This window comes from Pseudopipra pipra, chromosome 1 (assembly GCF_036250125.1).
Source record: "Pseudopipra pipra isolate bDixPip1 chromosome 1, bDixPip1.hap1, whole genome shotgun sequence".
In the NCBI taxonomy this organism is placed as follows: domain Eukaryota; kingdom Metazoa; phylum Chordata; class Aves; order Passeriformes; family Pipridae; genus Pseudopipra; species Pseudopipra pipra.
The window spans coordinates 147,892,379-147,904,894 of NC_087549.1; the positions used below are offsets into that span (position 1 = coordinate 147,892,379).

Sequence of the window (12,516 nt, forward strand, 5' to 3'; positions counted from 1 at the left end):
CTATGATCAGCTGGCACAGTTTATTTGGCTTCATGGCAGAATAAAGCACAGCTTTCAGGAGATTTTAAAAAGTGTAGTAGAGCAAGTAAGGGTAAACATTTCTCTGCCTGAATATAAACAGCAGCACAAGGAAGAGATGGGACGTGAGAAGCAAATTAGCTCTGAGCTCTTTCCTAATAAAACTACAGTCTCTGTAAATGAGAAAAAAATGACCAGAAGAATGGAAATTATTCTTCCTGAGTCAGTACTGGTGCTAGAAACCTGAAATTTTTAAGTGTAAACAAATCACTTTTAAATTGTACTGTTTGTATACAGTATATGCTTATATGCCACACTTTTGATACTCTGTATTTCACTGTAATGTAAAAATGTTAGTAATGGAAAAATCTTTTCCACGGGAGTGTTCTGTAAGTACTGTCCATGTTCAGGTATTTATAACTGTCTCTTTCTGTCTGCAGATAATCTGTGTGACGGGATTTGTTGACAGTGACAGAGATGACCTCAAGCTGATGGCCTACCTAGCAGGTGCCAAGTACACGGGCTACCTGTGTCGCAGCAATACAGTTCTCATCTGCAAAGAGTAAGTGCTCTATCACCTTCTCAGCAGCCTGGTGCCAGGCAGTGCTTTTCTGGATGTGAGGTGATGGCTACAGCTCATTGTAAGAGTGTTAATTCTAATCAATTCTGCAATTCGATAGCAATAAGCTTAGTGATGTTGTTCATTGAACTAAATTACAGCACATTATCTGATAAATTTGGCCTTCTGAAGACAGGCAAAAGTAATTTCTGATTTTGCTATTTTATAGTATTTCATAAGGGATGCCGACTCTTGCATCAACTATAAGTAAAATATGTATTTTTTTTTAAATGTTAGAGGAGGGAAAATGTAAATCCAGGTCTAACTTGATTCCATTTAGGGCAGAAATTCTCCTCTAATTGACTTGCTCTAGCACACAGAACAAAAGTATTTTTCAGACTATCTACTCTGTCACAGTTAGAGCAGATAACAGAAATACCGGCATTTTAGGTTTATTATTAGAAATTGCTGTTTCACCTATTTCCTTGCAATACAATCCTTTCTCTTCACCTCTGAACAATAAGGCCCAACGGGTTGAAGTACGAGAAAGCCAAGGAGTGGAGGATCCCGTGTGTGAACGCGCAGTGGCTCTGTGACATCCTGCTGGGAAACTTCGAGGCCCTGCGGCAGATCCAGCACAGCCGGTACACGGTGTTCAACCTCCAGGATCCGCTTTCTCCCAGTCAGCACCTAGTGCTCAACCTCCTGGGTAAGAGTTCCAGTCACAAAATCCTGTGCTCTGTAGCATTTGTAAGTGCCTGTTCAATCGATAGGAGCGTGTGTCCTCTGTTACAAATAACTTGGCAAATAACTTGGTTTCATTTCTGTTCTCTACTCCATTCCACAGATGCTTGGAGAGTCCCACTAAAAGTGTCACCAGAACTTCTAATGGTATGTTGAATTATTGTATATATAGAGCTATTTTGATAAGATTCACTTCCTAGTGTTTTTAACGTGTGAACACATGTATGTGGTGTGAGCAACATGTCACAGAGACTTACACAGACCTGTACTGAAGCTCCTGGTGGTACTTTCTGCTAATGTTCTCTCTATTTTATTTTGAGAAATCTGAGAAATAATCTTTTGCAGAACTAAGAAATTGCAGTGGGTGTACAAGACAAAGTTGCCATTGACACATCTTGGGCTAGTGCTTCACTCTTCAGTTGCTACATCAGACCTCTAGAAAGGGCTTAGTATTTTTTTGAGTCAGTACCTAACACTGTGAAAATGAGACCACATAAAGGTTTTTAAGACAGAAGACCTGAAATCAGTAAGAATTTTGTTAAATACTGATGAAATTTTAAAAAAAATGGATAATGTAAATTAATGGTGGAACTACTTTATTTTAGAATTTAAGCATATACCATGCATTAAAAAGTGTCCTGAAGTAGTGGACATCAACAAAGAAGAATTGTACCTTAAAAAAGATACCCTATGTGACAAAAATTAAATGTCTTGTATCTGTGAAACATGCAAAACATGAGATTTCTCATCATGTAAGAGATGAGATGGAAACTGCAGCTTGTTCTGAATATGTAGAAAACTGCTTCAGCTTTTGTATTGTAAATTTTCCCATTTCAGATTTATACTTGATGACTTTTTCCAGTGTGTCTTCATGTAGATAGATCCCAGTTTAGGCTGGTGAACTTTCAGTTCATTTGTACAGCAGGTGGCTGTCAGATAACATTTTATATTGCACAAAAACATTTTACCACACCTCTGGTGTTGTGGATCACTCTGTAAACTCTTCAGAAAAGAGATGCTTAGTAACTCTTATAACTTAATTTGTACTAATGCTTTAAATGGAAATTCAGCACACTGTTTGTTGCTTTAATACCTTTCAGCTTTATAAACAGCCACTAATGTATTCCTGACCATAAGTTTAAAACATTTTTCTTACAGACCCCTGTGGAATTGTTTTGTGGCCCCATAGGAAACTAATTTTTAAAAAACTAAATGCTTTTAAAAATTTGTGTTCTTCATATTTTCCTGAAGAAGAATACATTTTACTGTTTCAAGATAAAAAATCCTTGAGGAGATTCAGTATGCACTATTAGTATTTAAAATAGCTTTTAACTAACTCTGATTTGAGTTTATTAACCACCACCCTTTGCATCCACACTACAGTTGAGCTCATTTTAAAATTGTACACATACCTTCCTTGGGGGGGTCAGTCAGACCATGTAGTGGTCAATGCCTTGTCTTTTGTAGCCAATGGAGAGACCTTAGGGGTCAGGTGCCTAATTTAGTACCTCCTCTTCTGTATTTACTATATGAGGACCCTTCTTGTCCATGTGAAGTGGGAATTTTGTAACTTAGATTGAAAGGGACTTCTGGCGACAGTCCTGTCCAGGTGCCCTCAGGGTGCCCGCACAGGAAGAATATGGTTTGGAAATAGAAAATGCTGGACATGTGGAAGTGCCAGACAAGGTACTTCACTGCCTTCACTGTAGGCATTTCTATTTGTCCTGGGATTTGGGGTCCTCTTGTGAGGACAGCTCTCTTGTCAGACAGAGTTGATGCCACCTACCTCTTGCATTTTCATGGTTGAAATGTCTATCAAAAAGTGGATGCATGCACTGTTCTTTCCAGCTGCTCATCCTAGCAGTTGTCTGGCATAAAAATGCCTGTCGCTGAGAGCAGGGAACAAACCCCTGTGGCCTGTTCCTCCCAGAGGAACATCCTCACAGTAAGGCTGGAACAATGGTGCCTGTCTTTTGTGGTCCTGTACCCTTAACATTCCTAATTAAGTATCAGGTGTCGATTTGAAGGTTAAGAAGGAATAGATGTCACACACCTCACCTGGGAGCTGTGGTTTCAAGTTTCTCAGGCCAAGGAGAGCCTAAAAGCTGCACGTCTCTACCCTGGGCACATGCTCTAGAGGCTGATCTGGTACTGGGGAGGTGGGAGTGTCTATCCAGCTTTTGTTTATGTAGTTAGGGAACATGAGTTTAAAACAGGGGTTTTTTTGAATATTACCTCTCCATGATATTTAGCAGCAGGAAGAACATTGTAGTCTTCATGTATTTAACAAATGGGCAGGCTTTTCAGTCTCCTTCTCATTTAATTCATTGGGGTTTCCATTTATGTTTGTCTGTGTTATTTAAAAGAAAAAAAAGTCCCACAATATTTTATTTGGTGTACACTCACATGGTTACATAGGTTTGTGGAGAAGCTTTGGTCAACACCCAGCTTTGCTCTGGGGCAGGTTGTGTAAGCAGCAGGTGCACCATGTGTTCATGTCATTTTCATTTGTTTAATTGTCTTGAATATAGTCTAAAATATGGTCGTACAGCTTTCCTCTTTCACAGTAGAAGTTGCTTTCCCTGCTCAATTCAGATATAAACATGCACATGGTCTGATTTCAGGGGGTGAGGTTGCCTTTGAAACCAAAGCAAAATGAATCCAGTCTTCAGCCGTCTTCCAAAAGAGCAAGGTAAGAACAGAGAGCAGTCAATGCCCATAGTCCTTAATTGACTTTTCCTTGGAAGTTTCAGGTGGCCCTCAGCTGCTTCCAGCCTGTGGGCTACTCATTGAAATAACTTATCAGTGTTTTTTGTGTGTTGCCAGCCACTCAACTGGCAGGAATAAAACAATAACTAGAGCATGAAGTAGTAAGAGAAGTGGGAGAGAACAGAAACAGGAGAATTTGCCCTGTTCTCAGCATGGTGATTTTTATTTCAGAAAAAATCCTGCCTAATTCTCATTCATCTGGGTCATTCCGTTGGTAAAAATTGCAAGAGTGTGCTTGTTTGATTTCAAAATTGTAATTACACAGCTTTGGGCCCAAACATCACATTCTGCTGTATTTCCTGTATTTTGCAGGATTGAAGACCTGCCACCACCTACTAAAAAACTCACCCCTGAGCTGACACCAATGGTGCTCTTCACAGGATTTGAACCTATGCAAGTGCAACAGTACATTAAGGTAACTTTCAGGCTTATCTTTTGTGAACTACATTGAAACATTTGTTAACTTTTTTGTTGATGTTGAATTTTTGCTGAGACTTGATTAGCATACATCTAGTGGATAAAACCCATACTGATTGGGCCTAGGTTAAAGTTTGTGAAATGACTTTATGTGAAATGAGTTTTATTTGTTCCGCTTTAGTTAACTACATACTAATGTGCTACTTGCTTTTACTTTCTGTATGATTGCTTTAAAAAGCAAGAAAGCCCTTTATACATTTGTTTTTAAATCATCAAACTTCATTACCAAAATTAGGTGAGAAAAGTAGTGATGATTGTGCTGGATAAGACCCAAGTTTATTCTAGTGGAGTTGCTATCTGTATTGCCAAATGCTTCAAAGAAAGCTGATAATAAAGCTTATGGCAGGTGTGAGAGAAGTTCCTACTGAGGTTCCCTAATATAGAGTGTCCCAAAACTTAACTCTAAATAATACACAACATTCAGATAATGAGAAGTAAGTGAGGCCTAATTTGAGTCCACTACATTTCTTAGAAATATGCACCACTTTGGTGTGCTCAAAAATATCTAATACTTTCTTTATTACACTTAAACTTTTCTTTTTTTAAAGTAGTTGGACTTGGGAGTTTTTTTTCCCCTTGCAGTGTTTGCATTTGAAACTTGATATTAAATATTTTGGGTTAGAAAATATTTTTCAGTGTATCCCATGAAGTTCCAGTGTCAGCTCCTCACTTTCGGTCATGTTGGTACCAGGTTAATTATATAGAGAATCTGTTTTGGTAACATCTGTTATGGCTCACAAATATCAAAAATTAACTTCAGCCTCAAGGCTTGTGAAGTTGAATCTAAACCTGGCAGTGCTGATGCCATCAAGATTTTGCAGGGTTTGGGGTTGGATACCTCTCATCTTCTTGAGATGGAGGGGCAGGGCAGTATTTTTACCTGTGTGCCCAAAGGGTTCCTTGCATGTCAGAATGGAAATCTTGCAAGATCTGCACTCATAGATATAAGTGTTTGAGGTGAACATAGGAATAGCAGCCTTTGCCTTTTATAGGGGAGTGTTCATACATGCCCTGAAGGAAATAAATAGTGGAGAGGTTGAGCCACTGAATAATACTTTTGTGTGTCATCTTTATGCAAACCATCAAAGCAAACATGGTAAAGAAGAGCTTAAAGCACTGTCCCTGTCTATCCTGTGTGTTCATCATTATCAGTGCAGTAGAGTACACAGGGCTGCCAGAGACCTCTCAGGGCTTCCAATACACCCCTTAGGCTTTCTTGCTTGGGGGACTCCCAATGACTGATACAACAGAATCACCCTAGTATGTTAAAAATTTATACTTTAGATGTTGGTGGGGTTTCTATTTATTTGTGCAAAATATTTGCCATAGAAAATCAGAAATCCATGGTGCATAGTTACTAAAGCTGTCCAAATATTTTTTCATATTTAAAATTTTTAAAAGGGAAGCATTCTGTCTCTTAACACCCATGGTAATCTGATGTGCCTCACCAGCTGATTTGCTTTATTTTTAATCCCTTCAGATAATGACTGTCTTAACTGACAAGATAGCAACTATGATGTATTAGGTTGGGTTTGGTAGTTTAAACCAAGGAAAAAGGAATAGTTGCTCAGTATTGTCAAAAATATATTGGGGAGCTAGTGTATTTAAAGAATATGTGTTTTGCATGAGATGCTTTTCAAAGAAAAGACTAACAAAATGAAGTTTGCTGTAGCTACAGCATTTATTATACCTTCCACAGAAAAGAGCAAACTTAATAAATACTCTGCTTACTTCAATTCAATACTGTGTTTCACTTAAAAAAGATTTTCATTTGTAACTTACAGTTTTTTCCTTGCTTAAAAAAAGCAAAACCCAAAATCAAAAAACTGCAGAAGTAGGAAATAGCTTTCAGTCTTGCCAGGTGATATTTATGTCTGGAAATACCTGGATTTTCAGTGGCTGTAAATTCTGTCAGAATTAATCAACTTTAGTAAAGCAATGACTGTAACACAGAAATCTATATTTACTGTTTCATTAGGAGCTTAGTTTCATTTGATGGTGATGTTATGATTTTTTATTTATGTTTTCCCTCAAGTTATTTAACAACTCTTCCCTTTTAATTTGTGTTTGGTACAACTTTCAGAAACTGTATATCCTTGGAGGTGAAGTAGCAGACTCTGCCCAGAAATGTACCCATCTAATTGCCAGTAAAGTGACCCGAACTGTCAAGTTCTTGACAGCAATTTCTGTAGTCAAGCACATAGTAACTCCAGAGTGGTTAGAAGAGTGTTTCAAATGCCAGAAATTTGTTGGTAAGTTAAATTAGTATCAATTCTTATAGTAAACTTACGGTTCATTGACGTATTTAAATATACTTCACTGTCTCGACTTCAGTGTTTCTTACTGGTTTTCTAAAGAGTTCAGTTTTTAAAAGCAGAGATTTTAATTCTACAGCAGGTCTGTCATTGTTCACACCTCTTGAAGAATGTTGTGCAACGTTTTTAAATAATTATATCAGCAGCTAGTTTGTATTCCACTTGAGTTATAAGGTTATGTTAGTATGGTTGGGTAAAGCTGTGGCTTGATTTTATTTTTTTTTTTTAAACAAGTTGTCTTTCAGCAGAACATTTTGTTTCATTTAGTTTTCATTTGATTTGATACAGTTTCTTTACCTTAAATGAAAGAAAACATACTTAAAAGGTTTTCTTTAGGATGATTAAATATTGGATGTTGTTAAACCTTGTATTTCTTTCTTATGTAGCCAGTTTGTAGATTTTTACCTGTAGTTGCATTATTCAGCTTTCTTAAAAGCTGATTATTTGGTTTATGACTGCTTTGTGCTTTTTATATAATTTGTTTGTAAGAAGAAAATATATAACATCACTGCCTAACCATCATAAAGACTTAAATCTATAGATAATTAGCTAATAAAACCAGCAAACATTTTTATAAATCTCAAGAAGGCAATTTGCTTACCTCAGCATCAGTGAACTGAGAAATCAATTCATTTGAAAGCTATTTTAGAAGATGAAGAAAGTCAGGGAATTTAGGATGACTGTTTTGATCTAGTACTTGAAGTACTTCACTTGTCTGTTGAATTTGAGTTGATTTGTAGCTTGTGGGCTGCCTCCAGTTTTGTACCTGCTACAATGATGGAAAATGTAGCAATTGTTTTCAAAACTTGTCCTGCTAGTTTCCTTTGTCTTTTGGAAGAGTATTAACACCATCTCTTGTAGGTCGTCAGAATTGCCCTTGGAAAGACCAATTTGTTCTCCATATAAAAATACATTTTTTCTTTATTCTTTGAGCTTAGGGATTTTGGGTTGAGTTGGATTTAGAAATGTGTTTGACATAGATTTTTGTGGAAAGATAAAGACTGAAATGCTATCCCTAATAAAAAATGAAAAAATTGGCTGAATAACAGGACAAGTGAAAGAAGTGGGAAGATTTCTGGGCTCTCATAAGTTGTCACAGTAATTTGAACTTAATTATTCTGCTCTTTTGTTTGCAAAGACTCAACAAATAAAAGCTGCAAGTTCCTCCAAAGTTAGAAAAAGGGACTTGATAGGACAGTGGTTGTTGTTAGGTATGCAAGTGTAAAACAGTTTAGTTCTGCAGGTAACTGGGGGTCATCATTGTAAAGTGCATAATAAGAGGGGATATTGTAATCATGTTAAAATTATAATGTGTTTTCCATTCAGAGCCACCCTGACCCTCACGGGTCACATGAATGTTTGTGCTTTGTGTGTTACATCCTCAGTCTTTCTTTTTCAGATGAGCAGAACTTTGTGCTCAGAGATGCTGAAGCTGAGGTGCTTTTCTGCTTTAGTTTAGAGGAGTCTCTAAAGAGAGCACAAGTAGCTCCACTGTTCAAGGTACGCAGTTTAACATGACATTTAAATACTTGGAGTTTTTCAGCCTGGTTGTTTCAGCATTGGGACCACAGGTTTTATATCTGAAGGCAGTAAAACAGACTGGTGTATAACAGGAAGCACTTGTTGTAAATTTTACTTTTGACTTTATGGCTATTTCCTGCCTGAGCATCATTGGAGTGGATATAAGTGGAGTGACTGGATCCTGGTGGTGTGAACAAAACATGCTCAACTTATTAACAGTATTTGTTCCCTTACAAAATTTATAACGTTGTTCTATTACTTGTGAAAAGCCACCTATGGAAGGAACCTTCTTTCTTTTCTTTTCTTTTTTACACCAGCCTGGTAGTCAGAGCACTTGCCCATGAAAATGGGAGTCTGAGAGTGAGTTTGCACTTCAGTCTCAGGGAGTTCTGGTCTGATTCTTCTTGGAGACACCACTTTCCACCAGGCTGTTTGCTGGGATGGTGCAAGATGTTTTCATGCCCCTGGTTAAAATTACGTTGCAGTGCAGAGAGGGATCTGGAGATCTGAGCTGCTAGAGATTCTTCAGCCAAACTGAATTTCAGGCTGTTTATTGAGGCAAACCACCTAAAAAGGGTATTTTTTCAACCTGTAACGAGTAAGAATCTCCATCTTTTATTAAGTTTGAATGCTATGTTTTACTCAGTTTTGCAGTGTAAATAGTAAGTTTTTTTCTGTTTTTTTTAATCCTAGCTGGTAAGCAGAGATAATCTACTTTATGATCTGATCACCTGTAGCAGTTTGAGCAAAGTAGTAGGATAATTTTTTGTCAGGAAGTAATAAATTGGCTGTTAGTTGAAAGGTAAAAGTTCTTTTGTAACACTGGAGATGTCCCTGTGCTTGAAGAAGGAGCATTGTTGTTAAGTGTCTTACCACGTGCAGTGACTTTTGGTTTGGGGTTTTTTTTTTTTGAACCATAGTGGTCATTTGAAGGTTTCCTGGTTGTTATTTTACAGTTATTGAAATGGGCACACCTATTCTTTTCAAATTTATCAAAATTGTGGGTTTGCCCCTCCGGGGGAAAACATCAGAGGCAATTAAGGACAACTCACCAGCTGATGAATCTGTGTCCATAAGCCTCATAGCCAACCCCAGCTTACAAAGCCTGCCCCGTGGTTGTGTAAGAGAGGAGTCACATGACAATAAAACTTCATGTGTTGCACAAATCAGTTAACAAAATAATGTTTTTTCTTGTTCTTCTTTTCCTCTTTTTAGGGAAAATATTTTTACATTACGCCTGGAATTTGTCCCAGTCTTTCCACCATGAAAGCTATCGTGGAGTGCGCAGGAGGAAAAGTATTATCTAAACAGCCTTCTTTTCGGAAACTCATGGAGCATAAGCAGAATAAGGTGTGTTGAGTGTTGCTTTCTAAAATTTACTGGCAATTCCTTCCCGTGTTACTCTGACCTTACCATTAGTTTCTTTTGTTTAGAGTTTGCCGGAGATAATCTTGATTTCCTGTGAAAATGACCTACATTTATGTCGAGAATATTTCGCAAGGGGCATAGGTATGTGTAAGCTTTCGTTGTAATTCCAATGGCATAGCTGTTATTTTGGGGTTTTTTTCCTTTTTTACAATTATTATTATATGAGTATGGAGATTCTTGAAGCTTTCAGATAATAATAGAGGAATATGTGGACTATCCTGCAAACCAGGGAGAAATCCGAGCCCAGCTGTTTGTTAGGTATTTTTAATGGAGTTATTGTATAGGCAGGTCACTGTGAATCTCTGGAAGTGTAGGATTGAACCTGGGGCTTCAGTCCTGTGTGAGGCAAAATTACCTATTCTGTGCTTTAAGCCCAGAAGGCAACTAAGTAACATACCCTGGCTCCCTCTCCCCCAACACGAGAGAGAAAGAGAATTGAAAAAAAAAAAGTAAACATCATGGGTTAAGGTAGAACAGTTTAATAATTGAAACAAGATAAGATAATATACTACTAATACTAATGACAATAGTGGCCCCTCCTGACACACCTGCAGAAGGAGGCAGAATGTCTGTGTAGGGTGTAAACTTATGTTTTTGATATTTCCAGATGTCCACAATGCTGAGTTTGTCCTGACTGGAGTACTTACTCAAACACTGGATTATGAATCATATCCTTTTTGTGTGAAGACTTTCTGCTGCTTAGGGAAGAGTGGTTTACTAAAAGTTTTTTAAATGAGGAACAAATTAATTATAATTTTTTAGGATATATAGTGTTTACTTGATAGGAGAGTAGTTTAACACCCAAACCCCTAGTTTAAATACAAAATGGAATTACTTTTTGATAGGAAATACTTCAGGGGAGGTGGAAGGCAGGGTTGTCATAAAGGAATAGGGGTGAAATATTGGGCAACAGGGAAAAAAACTTGTCACTAAGGAAAATACTTGTCAGGAGTTACTTCAGATGAGGAAAATAATTTTTTACTGAAGAAAATTATAGACCCTGTTTGATAATTGCAGTGGGGGGACCAGTAAGGCCTCTGTGTCATTATAAAAGTTGTATTTTGCAGTCATTTCTTACAGTTGTTCTTTCTTAACAAGCATACATATAAATTTACTTGATGGATAGTAAAATGCCTTACTGCTTTGGAATCCTTGGAGCCTTATATCTAGCTGTTCAGCCATTGTACAAAGCAACTAGAACTTCCTGTGGATGCTGTTTTCCAGCTGTTTTTTCCTAGGGATGATGAGTGGTTTAAAGCAGGAAAGCAAAAATAAACTGCATCTTTTTTAGGATGTGTAATTTTATTATGCTGAAACATAATTTACTATGTTTTGTATTATACTACCATTTTAAAAGAGCCCATTTTAGGTATCATGATTAGCCCGTTTTTAAGCATTTTAAAATAAATTATGGTACTTCAGCCAAAAGTGTAATTTGGATGTAAAAATGAAAGGGCTTGCTATCTATTAAATTATGGATGTCGAAGATGAAAATGTTTTGTACTTTATTTTTATTTCTTATACTCTATTTTCTTTTATATTGATATTTTGCCCACATTTGAAATAAATGTACTTTTAAATGTTTTACTCTATATTTTAGTGGTTGTTCATTTTTTTGAATACTGTGCAGCAATGGCACTCTGGTAAGAGTAAATTACTCAGATCTTTTTCCAAGGAATGTGAAATTATTTTAAGCTTATTTTACCAGATATGTTTTAATATATGAATCCCAGTGCTTTAAAGGGAAATAGTTGTAAATGTATATATGTGTTTTTACTGAGGCAAAGAAGCAGCTTGAAGGAAGGAGAAACTACAACCCTGCCTATTACACTGTTGTGATAACTTTTTGTTTGTATAGTGAGTTTTACTAAATAAATTTTAAAAAAATCAGTCTCCTGAATCTATATTCAGTTGTATTTTCTAAAACGCACAACAGTTCTAATAATCTGACTTGACCATTTTTATCAGTTTAGACTCCAGTAGATAAAAAAGTGATCCTGAAAGCACTTATTCTCTGATCAGCAAGGCATTCAGCTCTGATGCCATACGAACAACTGAGTATCTGCACTCCCTCATCATGGAAATTGCTCATTTCAAATCTCTCTTTTGTGCCATGGCTTAAAGTGTAAATCCAGCTGGTGCTGGACCACTGATTCTCCTGCCTTTCTCCCAGTGCCTCAGTTCAAGAAAGAGCTTAAGTGAGTGACAAGTTCCTGCTGTAAGAACATAGTGTGGTAACTGTCAAGATAATGAAGTCCCACAGAGGTCAGTACTGTGCCTGTTGCCTGTTATTGCTGGCGCTGGTTCCTCAGCTGTTTCCATATCCTGAGCTACTCCTGTATTTGGCTTTTCTGTTGTAAGCAGTAAGGGGCTGTGTGAGGATCACAAGAATGGTAAAATCTCTACCAGTGAGACCTTTTGTCAGGTGACAAAACGTGACAAATGAGAATGTTGTGCTTTGGCTCAAGATGGTTTTGGGTGAACTGAAGGTTAAAAACGTGTGGGAGAGAATGGTACTTTTTCACAAATGCCCTTTACTTTCTTGTTATGTGTTTTGTGCTTTTTCTTAGTGTGACATTCAGCTCTCCATTTCCTCTTCATTTCCTCAGTTTCCTCTTCATTATAAGACAGATTAAGGGAAAGTCTGTAACGTGGAGACCTGAGGTTGGAAGTCCATGATATGAT

The 12,516-nt window shown here is 37.2% G+C and overlaps 1 protein-coding gene across 1 annotated transcript in view; it reads left to right on the top strand.

Moving 5' to 3' along the window:
- PAXIP1 (PAX interacting protein 1) overlaps positions 1-11,724 on the top strand; it is a 34,715-nt gene extending 22,991 nt beyond the window's left edge. The window contains exons 11-21 of the mRNA XM_064638346.1: positions 459-580; positions 1,102-1,286; positions 1,425-1,468; positions 3,946-4,013; positions 4,403-4,505; positions 6,651-6,819; positions 8,282-8,382; positions 9,619-9,753; positions 9,837-9,912; positions 10,439-10,498; positions 10,934-11,724. Of these exons, the coding sequence (XP_064494416.1) occupies positions 459-580; positions 1,102-1,286; positions 1,425-1,468; positions 3,946-4,013; positions 4,403-4,505; positions 6,651-6,819; positions 8,282-8,382; positions 9,619-9,753; positions 9,837-9,912; positions 10,439-10,498; positions 10,934-10,950 (1,080 nt within the window). The 3' untranslated portion in view covers positions 10,951-11,724. The remainder of the gene's footprint in view (positions 1-458; positions 581-1,101; positions 1,287-1,424; positions 1,469-3,945; positions 4,014-4,402; positions 4,506-6,650; positions 6,820-8,281; positions 8,383-9,618; positions 9,754-9,836; positions 9,913-10,438; positions 10,499-10,933) is intronic.
- Positions 11,725-12,516: the final 792 nt, after the last annotated feature.